Genomic DNA, 16,270 nt, shown 5'->3' with positions numbered 1-16,270 from the left:
CACATACTTGCAGCTGAGTATCTTAGCTGGGAATCTTTGTTTCTTACATTTATTAATACATAATTTCTAATGTATATCTCACTAGTTGCTGCTAGATAAAATTGCGATGTTAATTTAACACATTTTGTTAAAAAACAAAGTATTGTTGGAAAACAAAATATTCTGACTCTTTCTAGACTATCATTGTAAAAAGCAATGTGGTTTGTGAGAAGGCATTTAATTGTAAATGATAACAGTCCGTAGCAACTGAAGGAAAAATACTTAGGAAAGTTTTATATTTTAAATAGTGTTCTATTTGCCCTTGAGAGCTTACATTACAGTAACTTTGTGAAAAATTAAAAAAAACTAGCATTGTTGGACAAGAAAACATGAAGGCTAAATGTGTCAGTGAGCTTCATAGATTCTACAGCAGGATAACCTAGAATGTGTCAATGATCCCATAGACTGATTTTATGTTTAATAGAGGTCCTACAGAATTTCAAAGAGCACATCTTTTACAATATATCATTCAAGTTTAATGAAGTTTATAGAAGCAGCCCAACTTCCTTTAGGTGTGGGGCATCTTATTCACTTGCAGATAGTTATAGCAGAGGTTTTTGCAAGGTTTATTGGGGGGGGGGGGAAAAGTCATACCACAATTGTAGTATGAGTAAAGAAGAGAAGAATGCACGACCTGTGCTCTACCCAAAAGACATATTAAACTGCTATGGGAAAGCCAAGTTCAAGTAACTCCTCTGCCTGAGAAGAAGGTACATCTTTCACTTGATAGGAGAGCAGCCATACCATCGTGCTTACAAGTATTCTGGAATAGGTGTCTTTCTTTGGGATATTCTGTGTACTATATAATGCTTAAATATTCCTTGGATAAGAGGGAGAGGGGATGGCTTTGTGTCCTATTGGTTAGATTCTCTTATTATTAAAAAGAGTAATATTACATTAGTTATATTAAAAATAAATATTCATTATTATTAATGTTTAATAATGGTGATACTAATAATATTAAGAATCATGCCTAAGACTAGGTTTTTACTTGAATTGCCTGCTTTTGTTTCAAAATGCCAAAGCTGAAAGGAGCATTCTCTCTCTAGTTCGAGCAAAATGCTTTACTTTGTTTTAGTGAGGAAAATAAGGGGGGGGGGGGGAGATCAGGCTGTGTTTTTTTGAGTGGGGTGGAGTTTGGTTATATATACAGCACTGACCTATGAAAATAATTTCAATGAACAATTACATTTGCTTTTGAAACCTAGTCCTGAATCTGACTGGTTTCAAATGTTGTTGCCTTTCCTTTTTTAAAGGGCCTTCTATTATTTAAAAAGAAAAAAAAAAAAAAAAAAAGTCCGGGTAATTATTTACGCTATGATGAACTTTCATCTTAAACCTTGCTTTGTTACTTTGCTTTTGCAGAAAATTGGCTTTCCAGAACTGGACTTGTTCTGTATATGAACTTTTGTCAATATAACGTTAAAAGTTTGAACATAAGAGCTTATCAGAGGAATCTAGTTACCTGTATTTTAACTTTGAAATTGCTCTGCTTCTATACCATGATCACTTTTAACTTCTGATACATCTCTCTCTTTGGGAATTTGTATTTTCTTAGCACTTCAAACAGTGTCAGTTCTTTCCTGAGCTGTTTTCCAAACACAATTCCCAAGGCTGTAAGAGGCACTGGTATTTTGTTTCCAGGATTTTGGGTTGGAAGTGTTTTTATATGGTATTGAACCATTTTGCTTGATTCTTAATGAGTCAGCTTGAGTAAAAAATGTATTGCTCCGTAGACTTCACATCTTTTTTATTACTCCAATTATTTCATGCATTAGATAAAATTTTGTAATAAAACTCCCCAGGAATGGCTTCATGTTTCCTTAAGGTATTTGATAATGAATGGCATTGAATCAGAAACTGATCCCTGCAACATCCTGCTGATTACAGCTTACTGATTACAACTTAGAAATTACTGCTTACAACTTTTTTTTTAACAGTTCTAATCTGTCTTGAGGTAGACTGTTTTGATATTGAATAATGTTTTTTCATGAAAATGTAGTACTAAATCTGGTGTATAAAATTGTGGATTAATTGAGTTTATACAAAGTAACAATTTGTCATTTGTTTCCATACCTTCTACCTCTCAGTTACCCAATCTCCCTTGCAGTTGGTCCTTTGAGGTTCTGCAACCGTTGCTGAGGTGATTTAATTCACTAAAATGCCCCTCCCTCCTTCTCCCCCCAGATAGGGACATTTTCTAGGGACGTTTTCTGCTGTTTAATGAAACAAATTGGCTCACAGAGGGATGTGACAAGTGCCAAAGCTAACCAGTGTAAGCAGAGAAGCATGTACCTAGAGCAGTGGGAGAATAGAGAGAAAATTCCTCCTTTTGATGGTAATGGGTAGTATTATGTTAATTCTGTGTTATGGAACTGTTTCTTAAATCTTGTATTGGCAAATCTGCAGTCTCATAGGGAATGAATTTACTTTAATAGTTTATATACTTAATATTCTTTTACTTTTTAAAAACTAAAAGAAATATTTGCTTAAAAGCTGGTATGAACATGAAAAGCACAATCCTTATGGATGGATATTAGTAGTCAATCTTGATTAAAATACTTGCAAAAATTCTTCCAGTCGATTTGTTTTGTTCTGCACTTCTTAATGTATGTTCTGTTCATGACGTTCCGGTTGGATTTTGGTAACAGTTGCAATAGTTGCTGCTGCCTTGTAAATAGGTATAAAAAAAATCAGTTCCTGTCTCAATTTAATTTAGCATCTTGAAAAGACAGCAAGTGAATACAGGAGGAAAGTGAGCATAGAAATTAAAAGTTAACCCATCTGTGCTTATTTTAATAAGCAGCCATTGAGTATACAAGATTGTGCTTGGCTTAGATACTGTATTGGGAGAATACCACAATAACTATAGAAGTTGCATTGTTGTCTGCTTACATCTTAAAGGCAAAATAGAGATTTTTGAAGCACGGAAGTCTCTGATGGTGGTAAGTTGTAGTCATAGAAGGATTAAATACCACAGGAGGTAGGATGAGGGAGAAGTATAGAAGGAACTGCCATTTCAATGGAAGAATCAGCAATGAAGAATAAGGTCAAAGCTGCAAGTTTGGAGAGGAGATAAAGCTGGATGTTGAGCTTGTTCCTTCTGCTTCTTTTGTGCAGTCTATGATACTTCTGACTGCACAGCTACAGTTGCAAAAAGTAACATAGTAACAAATCAGGAGCAAAAACCCCTTCTGTTCCTTTTCTGTTTGCAAGATAGTGATTCAATAAACAGTAGTAACTGTATTACTGTATAAATTAAAACACCTGCATATTCAGTCATTAAAGCATCCTATTCCTTTCTTTTTATTATTCCAAAATGATTGCTGAAACCCTTTGCCAGAGAACTTCCATTTTGCATTTAACTTACTTAAAGATTCATTTGACCTCTTCTGTTTGTACTTTTTTATATTAACTAGTAGGAACACAATAAAATGACCTAACTTTACATAGTTTACTAATTTTTTTTTCCTCAAAATGACTCGGGAAGGGGCATCTGCTTCAACTTTTCTGCCTCGATGTTGATGGAATTTCCACTGGTACCGTTCTTTGCAGTTTGGCCAAATTCTATTGCTGGCCAATATGGAAATCTGAAGAGATGTCTTTTAATCAATATTTGACTGGTTTTTTTTTTTAGTTTTATGTTTATTTTTAACATACAATAAAATATGATCCCTTTTTCCTTTGAGTACCATAAATGTCAGTTAATATCTGGCTGAAGGAAGAAGCAGTTTCATTCCTTTTTATTCTGGACATTTTAATGGGCTTGACTTATTAAAATATGGAGCCGTGTAGCTGGTTGAGGAATTTGAAGTGTATTTGTTATTATCACTTCAAAAAATATTGGTGGAATGTTTTTGAATTTCTCTCTTGATTCAAAATGTAATCAGATTTTCATTTGTTGTCAAAAATCTGAAAGACTTTATGGTTTCTAGATTTTTTTCTGTATAATTGCTTAAAGAAAACAAGGACTATTGTTTTAATGGATAGTTGGAGACAAGTAACAAAAATCTTGAGGTTTAATAATTACGCTTACAATTAGGGAGTTATGAAAACATGTTAAATTTTAGCTGGTTGTATGCCATTTTTAATTATATGCATGTTGTTTTTGTTCCAGGGTTAGTCAGCAATATAAAACCAACTTTATGACTGCTGATAACTTATCAATTTGTTTCTGGCCTACTTTGATGAGACCTGATTTTGAAAACAGAGCGTTTTTATCTACCACCAAGATCCACCAGTCAGTAATAGAGACCTTCATTCAACAGTGTCAATTTTTTTTCTATAATGGAGAAATTGTAGAAGCACCGAACACACTGGCATGTCAGCCACCGCCTTCCAACACAGTGCAGATGGTGGAATCAATGGTACCTCTTCAGTTACCGCCACCACTGCAGCCTCAGCTGATACAGCCACAATTACCAGCAGACCCTCTTGGTATTATATAAATAGAAGATGATTGCAGGCAGCCTGGCATTCGACAGTAAGGAAAAGCTATAGACATGCATGTTTCAGGATACAGTAATGTACTTCATATTTATGAAAAATAATTCACATCCAACTGATCGGACATGTTTTTGTTATATCCCGTACTGTGTTCCTCATTTATACACGCTGCAGATGATTAAAAAAAAAATGTGATAAGCATGACTGGAGAGGTTTAATTTTTAAAAGCAAAAATAGCTATAAAGTGCAAAGCTGCTGCTGCATGATACCTTATTGCAATCACTATATCATTCCTGTGACAGTTTGTCACAATATATTGTGAATAAAATTTTTCTATAGAAATTTAATGATTTAAAAAAAAATTACATTTATGAAACATTCAATGCTTACAGCCTGCTTTATGGCTGTTTTTGTTATTTAACATGCTATTTTTTGGCAACTTTATTCACATTCAAGCATTCTGTGTAGACAACTAAAGCCCAGCTATAGTTTATTTTGTAATCTCCTGGTTACTTATGTGGCGATATGCTTAGGATGATTTATGGAAGAATGCAAAATGCACTGTTGAGAACTTTACAGTCCCTCACCTTCCATCTTTACTTGTAAGTAAACCTGTGGAGAGTTTGTTAAGGGTGGGTAAATTTGCTTATTATTTCTTACAGCACAATACCAAGGACATGCTTGTTGTAAAAGTGAGTTTCAAATATTGTACAAAAATTTTGATGTTGCCTACTTATTTCTTTTATGTTCCATTACTGAACTAAACATTTTGTAAAACTGTTAATTCTGTAAACAGCTGCATGTTTAAAAGATCATTGATGGTCTTGTAAACTTAATCTAATATATTTTAGATATTTTATTTTTTCCCACTTGGGAATACATTTAGTGTTTAGAAAATAGTTCATGACATTTTCATATAAGGTTATATAACTTTTCATACATAAACATGAACTTTGTTGTAGTAAAATTCTCTAAACAAAACAATGTTTTAATCTAGGACTTCAATTAATCTATTCTTTAAATCTATTTTTATGTGACCCTTTAAAGATATACAAAAATGCATTGCTAATACATAGCAATAAATACTTTGGGTACTGACAATTAACCTCTTTGGAGTGTGTATATATAAAATCACATAAACTTGTATTCATATTTTTTTTCCTGTGGTATGTTGTACTAAAAATTCAAATGACTGATTTTTGTTTTTGCACCATTTTTTAAATGATCTCTTTTTTCTTTTATTTTCCTTTTATGTTGGTACCAATTTTGCTGTAAAACAATGCTGCTTAATTTAAACAAATCTCTTGGTTAAATATTTTGTTAGTGGTTTAAAAAAAAAAACTTTAGGCGGTTACAAATTGTAGCAAAGGGGAGACCATAGATAAAGACTATTTGTGAGACTTCTCATAGCAGCTTTTTTCTTTCATGCTCAAAACTTACCTTTTTAGGTCTGCAAAGAAAAAGCAGTTTTGGCTCATACAGCTGCTAGAATGTTTTGTGTAGTTAAAAAAACAAACAAACAAACTTTATGATGGTCACTGTTGTAATCTTCACTTATAACAAGATTTAAGATCGTCTTGTATGTATTATAGTAAATAGATGATTTTGAGAATTAAGGCTCTTAAGAGTTTGATTTGCTCCATTTTCCTAAAATAAAAATTGCCTTTCCCCACTTAATGTCCTAGGTATTGTACTTCTAATTATGTCTTGGATTATCATTCTAGATTACTATGATACCGTAAACCCGTCTGCTGTTTGAAGTACATGTATATTATAAATTCTTGATATTGTGTTATATTCTTGCAAGTAATTATCTTTTCTAAGAAAACACAAAACAGAAAAAAGAGAAGCCAACCCTATTCCTATTGCAAAGCACAGAGGAACTGATAGTACAATAAAGTCTGTCCTGTAAATTGTAGTATTCCTAACTTGTTCTACTTTACATCTGTTGTCTATATAGCTTTTATTTATAGTTGTCAGTCTAACATTGGCATGTTTAGCAAAGAATATTAAACTTCAAGAGTTTTATAAACTTATTTCTAGGTTGCTAAAGAATTTATTTTTCTACTATAAATGGTATAGACAAAGTATCACCTGTACAGGAAACAAGCCTATTTCTTATAGAAGTAAGCTTAAAAATAAATGCCAGTCATATCCATATTTAAAAGTTGTATCTGGTAAAGTATCTCTAGTCTTTGTAATGTGAATTACCTTTTAAACTTTCTACAAATTCCAAGTTGTTTGCCATAATATTTAACTAATCTTTGATTAAAAATTTTTAGAATAATTTTCTACATTCCATTTCATCGTGAACTTCCATGTTGAACTCATACGTTCAAAAATATTTGCAGTATCATTTAGTTCATGGGAATACTGTTATGACTAAATCACTTATTTCATGAAATGTTAAAATTCAGTACTTGCATTTGGCCAAATATGAAAGTGTTGTTACATTTACTGGATAAAACTTTGAAAGAAAAATTTGAAGAAGTAAGCACAGCATGTGACACATGACTGTCATGTGTAAGAATTCCTGCATACCGTTTGCATTATAAAAGTGTTATATGCAAGAATGTGGATGTGTGTTTATATCTATATATTATAGACACTTTGAAATTTGAGTGTTTGTGTGTTCCTGTACACAAGCACATGTGCACAGACTTGCATGCACATACACCCATGTAGGAAAACTTTTTTTAAAAAAAAAAAAGATAGTAGGGAATTATAACACCTGTATTAAAGATTTATAATAGAGCTTTCTCTATTACTATTTTTATTAGTGCTATAAACTGAGGAAGCATGTTGTTATATACAGATTCCTCATACTTTGGCTAATATAGTCCCTTATAGTTTTGTTTTAATGAAAATCCAAATCATAATAACTCTATTTTTAAATGTGAGCATTTTTACAGTAATAACTATCTTGATAAAAATACAGATGTATACTACTTTGGCCTGAGCATCTCAGTGACACTTTATGGAGTAGTTTTTGTCTTTTTTTAATGTAATTTTGTTATAGACATACTGTAGTGTATTGTTTTTCAGTGTTGTTTCAATGATTTTAAAATCCCACACTTGAGTTATAAAAGTGCCATTTCAACTAATGTTTTGCTGGTTATTTTAAAATTCCTTACCTCCCGTGATTTTGTGGACTTTTAACCTATATAGTGTAAATAGGTCACAGATGTCAACTTAAGTGAAAAGAAACTTTTTTTTTTCCATTGTATGTTTTCTCCATTATTTGATTACTGGTGGCTAGCAAATTATAGATATGTCTATTTTTAGTTGCTGGAATTTAGCTGCTAATATTTATGATAATCACAGAAAAATTATCAATTGGAGATTAGAAGCAAAATTGCCCTTAGCTTCCATGCTTATTTCAGTTTTTTACAGTAATTGTGATGCTGTTTGTCAACTGAAGAATTACATATATATATATATATATATATACAATTTTTAAAGTCAAACTTATTTGTTCTTTGTTTATAATGTAATCCTCTGTTGCTACACCAACAGAATACTGCAGTGAATTAAATATCAGTGAAGCTTATTCTGTATAAAAGATGCAATGAATAAAATAATAAGATGCTTATTGTGTATAATGTTCAGTTTAGTTGCCTGCTAAATTTTTAAAGGCAAAAGCACCCTATTGTCTCTTTCACGTACACAGAAATGAAATTTAGCAGTGAATTTTGCTAAACTGCACCAAAAGCTTTAGGAATTCTTTTGGGGTGGGAGGGGTCTCTCTCTTTTTGGATCTCTTATATTTCTTTTAAACTACTGAATTCTGGAAGTTACTCAGTTGCCTGAATATGTAAGGGCAAAAGCATGTTAATATGGGGGAAACTTTTGACTTGCGCAATGATGAAGACTTCTGCAGGTATTGTACCCCTCCCTCGAGATGGATACATGCATACACTGGAGAACAGAGCTCAAAAGTCACGCATTGCAGGCTGTTCTATATTAAACTGTGCAATGCATGCTATGTTCTGTGGCTCCTGAGATCTCTTACCTTTTTCACTTGATTGAGCTGCTCAGCAAGAAATAGGCTATAATTATGGAAATTACTTTTTCAGATTTATCTCCTGCTGGAGGAATGGTTCAAAAGTGAAAAGATTTTCTTTTTTCTTTTCTCGCTTGCTTGCATGTTTGTTTTCCTCCTTCCCTCTCATTCCCCCTGTCCCCCACCCCCCTGGAATTTTTAAACCTGAAATAAAAGCTCTGTTTTGAGGGCAGTTTTCAGTTCTGAGAGTTGTATATTATTGATTATATTCTGCTGACTATGGGATAAACTCAGCTGTAAGTTCAGAACTCGATATTTGTCCTCCTTTTAGTTCTTGTGCATGCAACATCTACGCTTAGAATATCTTCAAAGTGTCTTGGGTAATGTAGCTAATGTAGAAATAATTGCAGAAACTTCCTGAGAGCCTTCAGATCTGAACACTGTTAGGTTTTATTTTAAATCAGTGTGTTCAGCTGTTGGTCATTTTCATCTCAAATGGAATGCATCTTTATCTATATCTTAGTATGGAAATCTGAATTGTTTTAGATTGCCTTTTGAAAAAACATTTTCTTTACTAAATCTGAAGTATATGGCAGTGTTTGGCCTCTACAATGTATTATTTCCTGATGAATAACTTCCTTGACAACCAAAGTGTAAAATTAGTATTCACTTGGGTTAAATTTATTCCTTCAGCTAATTCATGGAGTTTCCAGGGAATCAGGAAGGATGAATTTGATCTGTCATCATGACTACTGAAAGAGAACACTTCCTTTCCTTACCAACAAATTCTTTTCTCAGGTGTGTGGATGGTGCATGTTATAGCTGTTACCCATATGTTTCTCATTTTTTAAGATACAATACATGTGTGCTTGCAGTTCCCATTTCTCATGCTGAATTGAGCGTTACTGATGCCTAGCCAACATTCTGGTGGTTTTTATATTGCAGAATAGGGTTTAGTATACCTGGGTACATTATTAATTTGTCCATTACTGTTTTTCATTTGGTATGATTTAGAAAATACAAAGAATTAAATACTTTGACTGCCTACAGCAATAAATTTTGGGTTTTTTTTTTTCAATCTTATGATCATGACAACAATGAAAAGCCACTATTGCTTCTACTTACAGGCTGCTTTGAATGGAGAAAAGATGGGAAGGGAATCTCTTGATGGTACCTCTAGCCATGTCTATGTGATATTTTAAAATAGTCCCTGTATTTGATCTCTAGGACACTCTATGTAGATCTGAGAAGCAGAAGTTTGCCTATTTGGAGTGTGCAAGTCTTGTCATGTTATACTTGCCCTGGTTTTCTCTGTGTATTTTGTCTGCCTTTGATGTGACTTGTGACAACTATGGAGCAAACAAGATGCTTGAGAAGCATTCCTCAGAAGACCTTGTCACTGCTGCAGGGGCAGATGAACTGAGCTGAAGAGCACTTCTGGCTGTTCAAGGGACCAGCAGATTTAAATATTGTAGCTGTAGCTTGTGTTTTCTCCAGCATTATAGTATCACAGTGTATGTGTTCTTACCCTATATCCCTGTAAGATATTTCTGCTTCATAAATGAAAAACTGAAGAGAACGCAAACTAGCCACTCTGATCTTTCCCTGCCATTCTCTCAGCTTTGTCGTTCATGAGAGAATTGTCAGGGACTCCTAAGTCACTCTTGCAGGGTTTTGTGGAATTAAAAAGAGAGAATGTATGGAGCGGTTATATGAGTTGAAATTGTTTGGTCAGTTGACACCAAGAGAGATGAACTGGTGAAGCATCTGTGGAAAAAATTGAGCTGCTATTAAATTACAGGTAGCATGGTTTCTCCTTCAAGGTTCTACTGTTGGTACTTGGCAGTGATAACTGTGTTTCTGCAGTGACCAGCTTTACTGAATCATGCGAATCCCGGGCAAGAGTTGGGAATGAAAAAGAGATCAAGAGTACTACCTCAAAGAAATAATGTACTTTGAACAACTGACTTTTGAAGTACTTGGATTAAATTATTAAAGATAATGCAGCAAACAAATCACAAAGAATGAAATATCCACAATTGAAGTATTACATATATTTATATACACATTTATGTACATATTCTTCAGTAAAGAATTAGATGTTGATAGTAGTGCTTCAAAGATAGTAAAATTATAACAGGTGGCCAGCCTGCTACAGATAATTGGTACTTACAATTCAGATCTTAAGTTTTGTAAACTGAATGTAAGCAAATGTAGCCAATTTTGTTATCCCATCTCTGAGTTGTCTAATTTTGTTATCCTGTGTGGTCACTAGAATCAGACTACTCTTACGTCCTTTATTTAGCTCTGTTAGCGGTAAAAAGTTTCTTTATTCTTTCTCATATGACAGCTTGCCATAATGCTGCTTCTCTTGATACTTCTCTTTGTCGTAACTAGTCTTAAAGTCAAAACTTGCAATTTGTAACATGATCATAGTACTTGTTTTTTGTAAAGCATCATGGGACCCAACAAAAAATTTATAAAAGTCTATCAATATTCTTATATCCCATTTAGTCTGCACTTGTTTGTATGCACTTACCTGTTCTTTTGGATGGAAGCAGTCTTTTTGGTCTATGTGTATTCAGGACTTAGGGCAGTGTGACCCTTTTCTGTGTCTGGATTGGAATTGCTAGGACACAGACATCACTGTGATCCTTTTTCCATACCCTAACCTGTAAATTGAGGCCTCCTTTAAGAAAGGGTTGTTGGAAAGAGCAATCAGGAGCCAGTGTAAAAATGGCAAAGGATAAGCGTTAAGAATTCTTAGCATGTCAGTGAGGTGGAGACACTCACTTGGACTGGGCTTCCTTCCCATGCTAGGGGTTTGTTTTTAGAGTGCTTTCAAGCCTTCCAGTGATGATGTAGAGGAAGGAGGAGATGGCAAAGCTCTTCCCTATATCCTGCTCTTTAACCCCAAGGGCCAGCACTGCTCTTGCAGAGGCTGGGGCACAAAATCCCTTATGTCTGATGTGGAAATTCATCCCCTAAGCAGGGGATCATGAATTAGCATGTGGCCTTCAACAGCAATTTGTACAGCTAGGCAGTGCAGGCATACATGCCAAGTGTCCTCAGACTACTCATTGGCATCCCTGTCTCTTAAGCATATTGCCCTGAGAGTCTTTTTCTTCTGATGTGGGGTTTTTTTAATATAAAATGATTTTATTTGATATTACCACCATAATCTGCAGTTCTAGGCTACCCTAGAACTATCCACCTATCCACCTCTTTGTACATGGCCAGGTTGGTTGGGTTTTTTTTTTCCCCTCTCCTTTTTCAAAGAGGTAGGTAGTTACTGAGGATAATGAGAGCTGCACGGTCATTTGTCAGAGGTGTGTTTTTATAGCTTAATAGTGGGACTGCGCAGTGAATGCCCAGATCATTGTTTGAGGATGTGTGAAGACATGAATCCTGCTGGAATAGTTTGAAAGATTGTCCCTGGCAGAGTAATTGAATTGTGGAAGAAATTATCCCCTTAATCATGGCTATTTCCTCTTTGAAGGGAGCTAATTTGTTTTCCTCCAGAAGTGAGGCAAACTGGTGTGCATGTAGCACAGTCTGTCAGAGCTCAGGACCCAGCAGGAAAACGAGCAAACAATTTGACACTAGAGATGCACTAAAAGAGCCTATAGACATCTCTGTTCATGTTCCAGTCTTCAAAGTATCTGGAGGAGCTAGGTGCTTCTGCTTTTCTCACGAGACTGTGTGCTTCTCTTCCCATAAGCTGAGAGGCAAGGCCTTACAAGTCCTCTTGAACTTAGATGTCTGTCCTGCTATTGGCTTTTCACCTGAAACATTGGCTATAGTATGTGTTTTTTAAGCTCCTGATCTGTGAATACCTATTAAGCAGAGTCTGATTTCCTGAGGGTTGTTTTTTCGGTTGTTTTCTTTGTTTTTGGTTTTTGTTTTTAACTCTTGTGGGACATAGCAGAGCTGCTAAGTTAGAGTTCCCTCAGTATGAATGAAGGGGTTTTGCTCCAGGGCATTCTCAGGTGGGAATGGCTGGCTTTAGATCTTGCCTCTTATCCTTTGCACTACAAGAATGTAGGTTTGTTAACCTACGTGTGGGAGTGGCCTGAAGTGAATTTCTACAGGCATTAGTCTTTGTGCATTAATTTATGGGACAGGTGCCAGAGCCCTAGAATGGCAAAATTTCTTCAGAAATATAAAGGAAAAAACTAGCTTACAATTTCAATGAGTCTGATTTGTCTCTCCCCTTTCACCCTCCCTCCTCCTCTTCTTCTGATGCACTAGTTAAGGAAGCCTACAGCTATTGTATTGCGCAGCAGTACAAAGTGTGTTCCCAACTCATTTAGATGATAAATGTGTCTCTGTGCTGAATTGTCCACTAAAATAACATGTAAGCAATTGCTTTCTTGCAGATAAATGTTGCATGCATAATTATCAACTGAAGTGGAGGACTGCCAGAAAGTGTGCCAAACATGAACACACAGGACATGAGACTAGTTTAGCTCATCAGTAGGAAACTAAGAAGGAATGGGAATTTTAAGAGCTTAGCAATTTTAGACTAAATTGAAGGAAGTATTTATGATGGGTGGTTTCTTCCCTTCCAGTGTGTTCAGTGACTGAGCAGAAGTGAAGTTGCAGCCTAGCCTGTTTGGTCTGTCTTGACTACTGCATTGTCATAATACAAAGATATTTTCCAACACACGTTATTTCTAGTGTTGAAGCAGTCTTAAGTGCCATCCAGTCATATCCTTGACGAGGAGACACTGGCGACAGTTTGCACCAGCCTTTTCCTTGTAATGAAAAAACAAAGAGCTTTTGAAGAAATGTCTGTTTACAGGAAGTCTTTTCTGGTATTTACCTCTTTGAAACTGAGAAAGCACTGGGAGTTTCTGCATTGAGAATTGGCCCCTATTTGCTCTCTGTGCAAGACATCCTGCTGCGCAGTTCTTGAAAATGCACTGTGGGTAGCTGGTACCTTGTTTCTAGGCAGGGCAGAGGCTCAAATGCAGCAGTATCCCTGAAAACTGGAGTGTGGTACATTGCTGTGTATTGTCCTCTTTAAATACTGTAGAGAGAAAGATGATTTTGCTTACATAACTCCTCTCCCTCTGTTTTCTAAAATACTTTAAATCTGGTCTTTTATCAGTATTAAATTCTTTCTTTTACAACTATCAGTTTAGAAAACAATCCTCTTGTTTCACATCAGCAGTGTTCATATTTGTCCTTTACATCAAGAGACTTCAAGGAATTGAGGAAGACCTGCAAATCCTGCAAATTTTCCTTGATCCTTCTGAAATGTAAGAGTATGTTCTATGGTTTAAAATACAAATACACAATACAAAATTCTATGGTTTAAAAACAAATGAAACAAAAAAGGAAGTTGTATAACATTGGGAATAATAAAAAATGTTGTAAAATAGAGAACCAAATACAGAAATGGATAGGAATTAGAATTAAAGTCTTAAAAGGAGAAAGAGCTTAGTTTTTAGATAACGTGAAGATTCACTTAAAGTTGCAAATGTGAACCACTGCAAAGAGAGGGGAATGTCTGCAGGTGTTAATGTAGGGGTTCTAGCTCAAGATACTGCCAATATGCAAGTGGGTTTTCTTGACTTCTGTCTATAGCTGACTACTCTTCTGTATTTAAATTTTTGTGCTTGTTTAATCAAAGCAAATGCTCATTAGGTTTTAAAATTTACACAGGTTTGAGATATAACAACTCCTGGCCTGCAAGAGGTATTATAAAGATAAATGTCATCCTGGAACATAAGCATGTTGGCCTTGGCTATTCTTGTATCTCTGGGTATTTTTCTATATTGTTCTTCAAAACCAATGAAACACATTCGACAGCTTTCTCAGTGTCTCATTTCAGTGGTTCAGTATCCGTACTGGAAGAAAGACTTTCTTAATAACTAAGCTAAATCTTCTTTACTGCAAGATAAACTGATTTCTTCTAGTTCTACTGCAAGTGGACATGGTGAATATTTGATCACTGTCTTTTAGATGTTGACAGACTGTTATGTCCTATTCCTTTCCCACTGCTTTCCACAGTTGTCTTTTCCTTGACTAGGTTAAACGTTATTTGAAGCTTTTTTTACAGGTTGTGTTTATAAACCTGTCAAGATTTTTGTTGCTTTTTGTGGTCCTTCTTTTATAGGAATATAATGTAATGTTGGTGGTCCAACCTGGACACAGTCCTGACCACTCTACTAGTGCAAAGTACAGCAGTATAAAATCTTCTATATCTTGTAAATAATGCGTAAGACTGATTAGTCCCATGGCCTCTACCGTATAAATGCCAGACTTTATTACCAGCGCATACTTTTAAAATGGTACCACTCAAACTGTGAAAGTGATTTACAGAGTTGAACATGCTGCATGAGGAGCTCTGGGGTCCTGTCCTTCAAAGAAGTCAGGAAGCTTCATTGTTATCGTCAGTCACTCCTGAGATACTAGCTATTAAACCATGCTAGAGCTCTGTGATCCAACACTGTCATTGCAGAAGGATGATAGGGAAAACATAAAAGGCACAATGAACTTGGATGAAAGGAAAGACAGTCTTTCAAAATGGTTACTGCATTAAGTGGTGAAGAACATAAAATGCTCTTTTCAAAACATGTATACTTCATGCAGATGTGCTGTTTTCCTCAGTTATCATGCTTGCTTCTCAAAAAATATTAAAATGGCTTCTTTCAGTGAGGATTCTAGAATTAAGATTTTTTTTCCTTTAGTGGGTGCTTCTAACATTCACAGGAGAAATACAGTTGGTGACATAAGTTAATGTCTTCACTGACTGTGTATTCTTAACATTCTTCTGTAACGTCTGTATTACTTTGATGTATTCAAAATATTAAAATACTTGCTGTTATTCAGAGTACCTAGTTAACATTTTATAACTCCTTATTCTAAAATTGAAAGAAGTGAAGATTTTCTTGCAGCATTTTTAGCTTTGTCTGCAATGAGATTTTTACTCTTCTATAAATAATGCAAATATCTTTGGCAGTGAATCCTGTAATAAAGATCTCATTTAGTATATGCTAATTTAAGATTTAATGTGATGTTTCCATGGGTTTGTTGACTATTAAATTTATGGCCGCCTTCCTTAGTTCCAAGGGCTAGATTAAAAAAAAAAAAAAAAGAAAAGAAAAAAAAAAAAAGAAAAGAAACACTTTCAGGCAGTGGTATTTCTTTCATGAGTTAAAGTGTATGATTTGGCTTTTTAAACACAAAGCTCTCCTCCTTTCATTCTTCTCATTTTCTACCCTGCTCTTTACATTCATAGGAAGCTAAATCCACAGCACTGCAGCATGACTTGCTGTTGCAGTTCTGAGCAATAGAGACCATTAATCAAGTTCAGCTGATTTCTGACTGCAATATCAATATCCCTCCCTTCAGGCTTTATTGTTGACAGTGCATTCCAAAATATTGAAGCAGTAGTTTCTTAAATGACAAAGCAATCAACTTAGAGCAATCTTATCATGTTATTACCTTTTACAGATTTACTCTAAGAAAAGTATCCTGTTAGGAAGCATATTTCTCTAATGTTCTTCGTGATATATTTATGGATACAGGTACACATATATGATATGACATAGAATGCACTGTATACTGTTCTAGAAATGCAGTACCTTGTGGCATGAACATGAGGGTTTTATTGACAAAAGTTTGAGATAACCACAGGACTATTGGTTGCAAAGCTGCTGCTGAAAACAGTAATGTGTGTATACCACAGAGAATGTAGAAATAGATTTATTTTTCCCCAAGCTAGTAGGTGCAGGTGTTGTTGAGGTACTAATGCAAGGTGTGTTTGTTCTC

The 16,270-nt window shown here is 34.9% G+C and overlaps 1 protein-coding gene across 2 annotated transcripts in view; it reads left to right on the top strand.

Annotated features, from left to right (window-relative positions):
* ARHGAP5 (Rho GTPase activating protein 5) overlaps positions 1-6,157 on the top strand; it is a 49,551-nt gene extending 43,394 nt beyond the window's left edge. For both annotated transcript variants that reach the window (XM_064512375.1, XM_064512374.1), the window contains exon 8: positions 4,157-6,157. In XM_064512375.1, coding sequence (XP_064368445.1) covers positions 4,157-4,487 — 331 coding nt within the window. In that variant the 3' untranslated portion in view covers positions 4,488-6,157. The remainder of the gene's footprint in view (positions 1-4,156) is intronic.
* Positions 6,158-16,270: the final 10,113 nt, after the last annotated feature.

The sequence above is a fragment of the Dromaius novaehollandiae genome, chromosome 5 (genome assembly GCF_036370855.1).
Source record: "Dromaius novaehollandiae isolate bDroNov1 chromosome 5, bDroNov1.hap1, whole genome shotgun sequence".
NCBI classification, from domain to species: domain Eukaryota; kingdom Metazoa; phylum Chordata; class Aves; order Casuariiformes; family Dromaiidae; genus Dromaius; species Dromaius novaehollandiae.
This window is presented reverse-complemented; position numbering and strand designations above follow the sequence as displayed.